The sequence below is a fragment of the Aegilops tauschii genome, chromosome 4 (genome assembly GCF_002575655.3).
Source record: "Aegilops tauschii subsp. strangulata cultivar AL8/78 chromosome 4, Aet v6.0, whole genome shotgun sequence".
NCBI lineage: Eukaryota > Viridiplantae > Streptophyta > Magnoliopsida > Poales > Poaceae > Aegilops > Aegilops tauschii.
The window spans coordinates 39053402-39061688 of NC_053038.3; the positions used below are offsets into that span (position 1 = coordinate 39053402).

At 59.6% G+C, this 8287-nt stretch overlaps 1 protein-coding gene across 1 annotated transcript; it reads left to right on the plus strand.

The window, feature by feature from the left end:
• Positions 1-4067: 4067 nt before the first annotated feature.
• On the plus strand, positions 4068-6297 carry LOC141021639 (uncharacterized). Its single transcript, XM_073497488.1, has 4 exons — positions 4068-4529; positions 4644-5014; positions 5239-5500; positions 6100-6297. Exons 1-4 carry the CDS (start codon positions 4068-4070, stop codon positions 6295-6297), a joined length of 1293 nt encoding a protein of 430 aa, XP_073353589.1.
• Positions 6298-8287: the final 1990 nt, after the last annotated feature.

An 8287-nucleotide genomic window follows, 5' to 3' on the forward strand; every position in this document is an offset into this window, starting at 1 on the left:
GGAATCTTGTAATCTTTTCACCTTCTTGTCCTCCACAGTCTGAAATGCATGCAGTAGTACCAGCTGGATTTGTGGGGATATGGTCAAAGCCAGCACTGTGAGGCATCATCCTGCTGCTGCCATCCCTTGCTTAGGTGTCATGTCCCATATCTATCTATCTTTTTTTTTTTATTTTCTTCATTCGTACTAGAAGTCTAGAACCAACATAAAACAAAACAAAAATACTGACTTGTTGGAGATGGGAGAGTGTATTATCCTCACCTAGACGCCTACCAAATTTGCACGTCCCAATAAGAGAATCTGGCCGGGGCTTGTATTGTATCACATGTCGGTGTGATTGGTTGTTTGCATTACATGCTGTTAATGATAATGGTTCAGTCCCAGTTGCCTGTTTTAATATAGGAACGTTAGCTGTTCCTGTTCCTCGGCTGCTCTTGCGGAGAGAGAGAGTGAGATGTGTATAGTGTTCGTTGGATTTTGAGTGGTAGTGTGTCCTTGACGTGACCCCAGGAAGTGATCATTCAACTGAAATAGTGTGTCTAATCCAACCCCTTTTTTATGATGAAGATCTGGGAGCAGGAGGAGTAGTCATAGTCTAGTTCACGCGCACCAAGTGTGCTAGTGCACCAGGTCTAGTGACATCACGCTCGTGTACTAGGTGGTGCCCACGCCGTTTGTTCTTAAACCATTTTATGTCGATGCTGGACAATATTGCTTGTATACCACACTTTTTTTATCATCACGCATCTCCAGCACCGACCCTCAAACTGCCCGGCTACGTCCCGACTACGCGGTCCTGACGTGTTGTGCCATTCAAGGCGGGTCAATAAGAGCAACTCCAATGCGCCGACCCATTTCGTTTGTACGTGTTTGTTTGGGTCAAAACGGACACAAAAGTCGGCCCAACGCGCCGACGCAAACGGGCGCGCATCCGCTTTTCGTCCGCCGGACCCATTCCTGACCCAAATTTGGGTCTCATACGCACACGACGCCCACCCCCATTCCCCCCTCTTTCCCACAAACTATTGTCCGGTCGCGCTCCCTGCCGTTCGCCACGGGCGACGAGCCGACCCTCGACGCCGCCGCCGGCCTCGCCTCCCTCGCCTCTGGCCCGACCTCCGTCGCCTCCGCCAAAGGCAAGCCCCACGCCACCGACAAGACGGCGGCGACACCCAAGAAGAAGCCGTTGACGGCCGAGCAGCGGATGGTGCAGTCGGCCAAGAGGAAGGACTGGAGGCACGCGAAGGACCGCATGCAAGCTCGAAGTCGTGGTCGCCCCGGCTGCCGCCGCACAGGAAGAGGAAAACAATGCCAGAGTCACCGCGGCAATGAGGCGGGCCCTGCTCTTCCTAGGGTTAAACCCAGGCCAGCACGGGCTCGTCAGCGCCGCCGTGGCCGCGGCCAGCACCGGCTCGTCGGCCTTTCCCCGCGTGCCACTACCAGAGTCGTCGCGCACGTCTGCCACGCCGCCGATTCCCGGCTTCCATCCCTACCCGCAAGCCCCCCGTTTCTCCAAGGAATGCTCGCCAGGGGTGAGCGTGGTGGCGCCGTCCACGCCCGGGGCCATGGCCATCGAACTCAACGCCACACCTGTGGTCGGTGGATCATCCTCCGGGGGCCAGAGGAAACGCCCGTGGGAGATCACAGCCACATGCATCCCGAAGCCCGCGACCTGTTTGGCAGAATGCCGGCCGCCATGGACGACGAGACGATGAACCGTTTCATCATCGAGAACATCATATTCGAAGGTGGTGCGGCTGCGGCTGCCTTCGCAGGCGGTGCGGGCGCGGCTCCTTTCGATCCCGACGAGACCCAAAGCCAAGACGGCCGAGCCCCCTTCATGGCCGACACCTTTGATCATGGTGGCATGGACGACCAGTTCATGCAAGACCAAGTTGGCATGGGCAATGCCTTCCCTCTCGACCACGAATTCCCGGAGGACTACGACCTCTCGACCAGTTCATGCGGACGAAGGCATACACGTAGTCGAAGGACAAGCTCCTTTGTGAGTGTTGGAGGGACATTGGACAAGACCCCAAGGTCGGCGCCGAGCAAAAGGCATCTACCTTTTGGCTGCGTGTTCATCGCGAATTTCATGAACGCGAGAAGTTTGCGCCGTACCAAATGGAGAGCAAGCTGTCGTGGTGATCTCACGGCAGATGCCATGGGATGGCTAAAAGAGGGGATGAACACAAGGGCACCGGTGGGCTCCAGAGGCGAGGTCGGTACTAGCGAGCGTGTGACACAAGACGTACCCAGGTCCGGGGCTCTCCGGAGAGATAATACCCCTAGTCCTACTGAGTGTGGTTTATATGAGGTGGATACAAGCTTGCTCCTTGAGCTGTTCTGGGGAGGAAGGAAGACTGGCCAGTGCATAGGCCGTTCCCTCTCCGTGTGGGTGAATGTGTGTGGGCTAAGCTAAGGATTCAACCCTCTGCAAGGAGGGGCTCCGGGGGGTCTTATAGGCTGCCCCCCGGGGTTACAATGGTAATGGTACATGGGCGCGAGGCCCTGGTGTTAGTGTCTAGGAGCCGGCAGTGGGGGCTGCCGGGTGCAGGCCGTACCGGGGCCGCCGGGCGCGGGTACGGCCGGCTGCTAGGTACTGTGGCACGCCTCGCTGGGCGTCATGGGACGGCCAGTGCCGCCCCGCTACTGGGCCGTGCCCCTAGGAGTGGCTGGTGTCGGCGTTCTCAGATCGGGGGTACCCAGACCTGCCTGCCTGCGGCCCAGCGCGTGGCTCCATCGACGGTCCGGTAGGCCCAGCTCCAAGACCTCAAGGGCAAGACCCTCACGAGGGCCCCTGTCCTCGCGAGGCGAACGACACCAAGATCTCCCGAGGAGCGGCTTCGCAAGCCTGCCTCCAGAGGAGCGGAGATTCCTATGCAAGCCTCCCGCCTCGCGAGGCGTGCGATGACGTGAGCCATGACGACCAAGGCCAGGTGCGAGCCAGCGGGCGCAGTCCAGGACATTTTCCTCTTTCGTGCTAAGGAGGCAAGGACGTACGCGGATTCCCAAGGGATCCCCCAAAGGTTTCCATTCATGTGCAACAAGACAAGACCACGAGCTCAGCAGCATGGATGTCATCGTCAAGCCCACCTCTGCGTCATGACCAGAAGCTTTGTAGGCGAAGACCACCTTTCGTCAGGATAAGATGTACTATTGCCCCCCTTCAAAATTGGCCGTTGTGGTATTCCTCCCCGCCTAAGCTATGAGGGAAGAGAGCCGGGCCTAGTATAAGTATAGGCTAGTCTCCATCTCAGAAAAAGGTGGAACCCTGGAACCATTGAGCTCTCCCGAGGCAGCTCACCCACTGCACTAATTTATCCTCAACCTCCTCATGAGACCAATCCACCACAAAGCAGGAGTAGGGTTTTACACCGCAAGGTGGCCCGAACCTGGGTAAATCTCTGTGTTCATCTGTATCCCCGCTCGCACGAACTCGACGAGGCCAAGCCCTAGGGCAATGAGCTAGGTTAGATCTTCGCACACGCCCCAGAGTTCAAACCTTGTTTGGGTCCGCGGAGCCCCGATTCCGACATTTGGCGTGCCAGGTAGGGGCGTGTCAAAATCCTTCTTCCGGCTTCGCTTTGCCTCTGCTTCATCGTTCGCATGGCCGACGCCGTCCGCTCCGCTGCTCGACCCGTCGTCCCCGGAATACCATGGGTTGCCCGGCATTCACTCCTGACCTGCGCTGTGTGCTATGGCCGGTCAGGTTCAGGCCGGTGCTGCCCCCGCGCTACGACGGCGCGGCTGACCCCATGGAGTTCCTCCAACTATATGCCCAGAGCATTTTGGCGGCAGGGGGCGACAATAAAGCCATAGCAAACTGGCTCCCTCGGGCTCTCACGGAAGTTCCGCGTTCTTGGCTCCGCGACCTCCCGGAGGCCTCGGTGTCCTCCTAGGAGGAGCTCCGCGGTCAGTTCATCATGCGCTTCGCAGCTCCGGGGACCCACGCGGTCGCTTGCATCCTCGGCGGGTCTCTAGCGCCTGCGTCTGGTCGCCATGCCAAGTAGCTCTTCAGCCAGGCGAACACCGTACGGCCTCAGCCCGAGACCACGCGGTCGCGCATGGAGCGGGCCACCATCACCTTCGACTCCAACGATCATCCTGAGTCTGTGACCGCCGCCGGAGCACTCCCCATGCTCTGCACACCCACCATCAGCAACGTCTCCGTCACCAATACTCACATCAGCGGCACCGCTAGTCTCAATGTGCTTTCGATCGAGACCTTTGAGAGGCTCCAGGTGCCCTATGATCAGCTCATGCCCACCAGGCCGTTCTCTGGGGTGACAGATGGCTCTGCCGTCCCTCTGGGGCAAGTGCGCCCCCTTGTCACCTTCGGCAAGCGCGACAACGACCGTACTGATCTCACCGACTTCGACGTGGCCTGCATCGGCCTCCCTTACAATGCCATCTTGGGGTACCCTGCTCTCGCCAAATTCATGGCAGCGACCCAGCCGGGCTACAACGTCATCAAAATGCCGGGAAGCGGCGGCGTCATCACCGTGGCCGGAGACAAGGGGGATGCGGTTCGAGCACTCAAGATCGCCTACAGGGCCGCGGCAGCCTCGCGACCAGACGTCGAAGAGGCCTCGGGGGCTCTCCAGGCCACACCGGCAAAGAAGAAGCATCAGTTCTCCTAGGACCGCGCCAAGACGAAGAAGGTGTTCGTCGACAATGATAATACAGGCCCCACTTTCACCATCGGCGCCGGCCTACCCTCGGGTCAGGAGAAAGCGCTCATCCGCTTCCTCCGGGCAAACAAGGACGTATTTGCATGGAAGGCATCTGATCTGGTTGGTGTCCCAAGAAAGGTAATCGAGCATCACCTGGCTGTATGCCCCAATGCCCATCCGGTGAAGCAGAAGGCGAGGCGTCAGACGCAGGAAAAGCAGGAGTTCATTGTCCAAGAGGTGCGCAAACTGCATGATGCTGGGGTCATACGAGAGGTGCGGCATCCGGAATCGCTCGTCAACCCTGTCGTTGTCCCCAAGAAGGGCGGCCAGGAGCGCATGTGTGTCGACTTCACGAGCCTCAATAAGGCTTGCCCTGAGGACCCTTTTCCGCTTCTGCGGTCGATCAAATCGTGGACTCTACCGCGGAGTGTGATCTGTTATGCTGCCTGGATGCATTCTTGGGTTATCATCAGATAAAAATGGCAGCAGAAGATGTCGAGAAGACGGCCTTCATCTCCCTATGCGGGGTGTACTGCTACACTCGCATGCCCTTCGGGCTGAGAAACACCGGCGCCACCTTCCAGCGGCTCACGCACATCGTGTTGGGGTCGCATCTGGGGAGAAACGCAGAGGCATACGTTAACGACATCGTGGTCAAGTCACGCGAGGAGACGATCCTGATTGAGGACCTGGAGGAAATGTTCGCCAACCTGCACAAGGTGAACCTGAGGCTCAACCCTGAGAAGTGCGTTTTCGGGGTCCCGCCCGGCAAGCTGCTCGATTTTCTTGTCTCTCACCAAGGAATAGAAGCTAACCCTGAGAAGGTCAAGGCTATCGAGAAGATGTGCCCCCTCAGACCCTCAAGGAAATGCAGAAGCTGGCAGGATGTGTGACTTCCTTGGGGCGCTTCATTTCCAAGCCGGGTGAGCGCGTGCTGCCATTCTTCAAGCTGATGAATAGAAAGGGCCCCTTTGAACGGACTCCTGAGGCAGGCAGCCTTCGAAGACCTCAAGAAATACCTCACGAGCCCGCCCGTCATGGTGGCGCCTCGCCCCCGCGAGCCCCTGGTGCTCTACTTGGCGGCAACCCCCCACTCGGCCAGTGCGGCACTCGTGGCAATCCGAGAGGAGTGCGCCGGCGCCTGAGGGAAGCTCGAGGGCCCGCGCGGGGCTGTAAAGCGCCCCGAGCCCTCGTGTCCTCAGGATGGCGCCCCCGGGAGTCCAGTCCCCTTGTTGCTCGATGAGGCCCCTGGGCCCCGCGCCCCCGCGCGGAGCGGGTCACCGACTGCGCCCCGCACCTCCTCGAGCATCCGGTTTACTTTGTCAGCATGATGCTCAGAGATGCGCGCACACGCTACCCTATGCCGCAGAAGCTCCTCCTCGCGCTCATGGTCACCTCGAGGAAGCTGCGCCATTATTTCTAGGGTCACCCCATCAAGGTCGTGTCCACGTACCCCCTGGAGAGGGTGCGCCGCAGCCCCAACGCTGCCGGTAGGGTCGTCGAGTGGAATATCGAACTGCAGGCCTTCCAGTTGGAAGTTAGCATGACCATGTTGATCAAGGGAGCGCCGCTCACCGACTTCGTGGCGGAATGGACGGACACATGTGACCAGGAACTGTGAAAGGATAGGTCCTTGGCACCGGGCGACGAGGCGCCAGATGGCTGGGTCATGCACTTCGATGGGGCTTTCGCGCGACAAGGTGAGGGAGCCGGGGTCATGCTCATGTCCCCGACCAACACCAACTCTACTACGCCGTCTAACTTTGCTTTCAGCACGGCGAGAAGGTCTCCAACAACATCGCAGAGTACGAGGGCTTGATCGCCGGGCTCAGGGCTGCGACCGCCCTGGGGGTCAAGCGCCTCATCAAGGGCGATTCCCAGCTCCTTGTCAATTTTTCCAACAAGGAGTACAAGCCGAAGGACGAGCACATGGAGGCATACCTGGAGGAGGTGCGTAAAATCGAAAAGCAGTTCCTGGGCTTGGAGTTGCAGCACGTCCCGAGGGGCGTGAACAAGGAAGCTGATGAAATTGCCAAGCGGGCATCGCGCCGCGAACCTCAAAGCCATGGTGTCTTTGAGGAGCGGCTCTCTAGGCCGTTAGCCGCGCCCCCAGCATCAGGGGCGACGCTACCATAGGAGGAGCTACCTCTCGCGCCACCCGCAGGCGCCCCGGCCTGTGGCTCGACCTCAGGAGCCCGCCTGCTCCTCGCACTGGCACCTCAGGAGGGTAGTTGGACCCAGGAGTTCGAGGTGTACCTGCTCCACGACACTGCCTGAGAAGGAGGAGGACGCGGAGCGTGTGGCCCACCAGGCCACAACTTACTGTTTGCAGGATGACAAGCTGTACCGCAGGCGCCCTAACGACGTCTCGCTAAGATGCATCTCAGAAGACCAAGGGCACGAGCTGCTCGCAGACATCCATGGGGGAGATTGCGGGCACCATTCTTCGTCGTGCGCCCTCATGGGAAAGGTGTTCCGCAGCAGGTTCTACTGGCCTACGGCGCTCCACGACGCCACTGAGTTGGTCCGATCTTGTGAAGCCTGCCAGTTCCATGCCAAGAAGATCCATCAGCCGACTCAAGGGCTCCAGACCATCTCGCTCTCATGGCCTTTTGCGGTCTGGGGGCTAGACATACTGGGCCTGTTTCCTCGGGCGGTCAGCGGCTACCGCTATGTCTACGTCGCCATCGACAAGTTCACCAAGTGGGCGGAGGTGGAGCCTGTCCGCACCATTCTTGCAGGCTCGGCCGTCAAGTTCATCAAGGGCCTCGTAAGCCGGTTCGATGTCCCCAACCGCATCTTTACCGATAGTAGTCAATGGCTCCCACTTCACAAGCAACCTCTTTAGGACATATTGTGCTAACCTTGGAACGCAGATATGCTAAGCTTCGGTGGCTCACCTGCGGAGCAACAACCAGGCCGAGCGTGCCAACGCGGAGGTCCTGAGGGGCCTCAAGACCAGAAGCTTGAAGAAGAAGCTTGAGGCCTGCAGCAGGGGTTGGCTGGACGAGCTACAGTCCGTGTTGTGGTCCGTCCGCACCACCGCGACTAAGCCCACCGGTGAGACCCCGTTCTTCCTCGTCTATGGGGCCGAGGCGGTCCTCCCGCTCGAAATCAAGCATCATTCCCCACGAGTCTTGGCATTCGACGAGGCGCGACAGGATGTCTCACGGGGAATGGACCTTGTGCTCGGAGAGGAGGCCCATCGTCAAGCCTCCCTGCGCGCCGCAAGGTACCAGCAGGCGCTGCGGGCCTGCGGCGCTACCACTGCTGCAACGTCCGCGCCCAAACTCTCGAGGTTGGAGACCTCGTCCTGAGGCGGGTCCTCTCCAGGGAGGGCCTCCATAAGCTCTCGCCCATGTGGGAGGGCCCGTTCAGGGTCGCCCGCGTCTCCAGGCCTGGCGCCGCGTGCCTGGAGACAGAGGACGGGGTCCCCATCCAGAATGCCCGGAACATCTAGCATCTCCGCAAGTTCAACCCGTGACACTCTCACGTAATAATGAGTGGGTTGTACACGCCCGGAGTCTCCCGGTGCTCCTTTTCACGGCCTCGCGGGAGCTCCCACCCACGCCCCAGTGGAAGCCCCAAGCTCCGCGCTGGCAGAAACGGTC

What these genes read in the sequence shown, in the direction of transcription:
- LOC141021639 (XM_073497488.1), top strand. Translation starts at nt 4,068, where the DNA reads ATGGAGCGGGCCACCATCACCTTCGACTCCAACGATCATCCTGAGTCT. An exon ending in CCGGAGACAAGGGGGATGCG is followed by an intron (nt 4,530 to 4,643) that starts GTTCGAGCACTC and finishes CAGTTCTCCTAG; the next exon opens with GACCGCGCCAAGACGAAGAA. An exon ending in TAGAAGCTAACCCTGAGAAG is followed by an intron (nt 5,501 to 6,099) that starts GTCAAGGCTATC and finishes CATTATTTCTAG; the next exon opens with GGTCACCCCATCAAGGTCGT.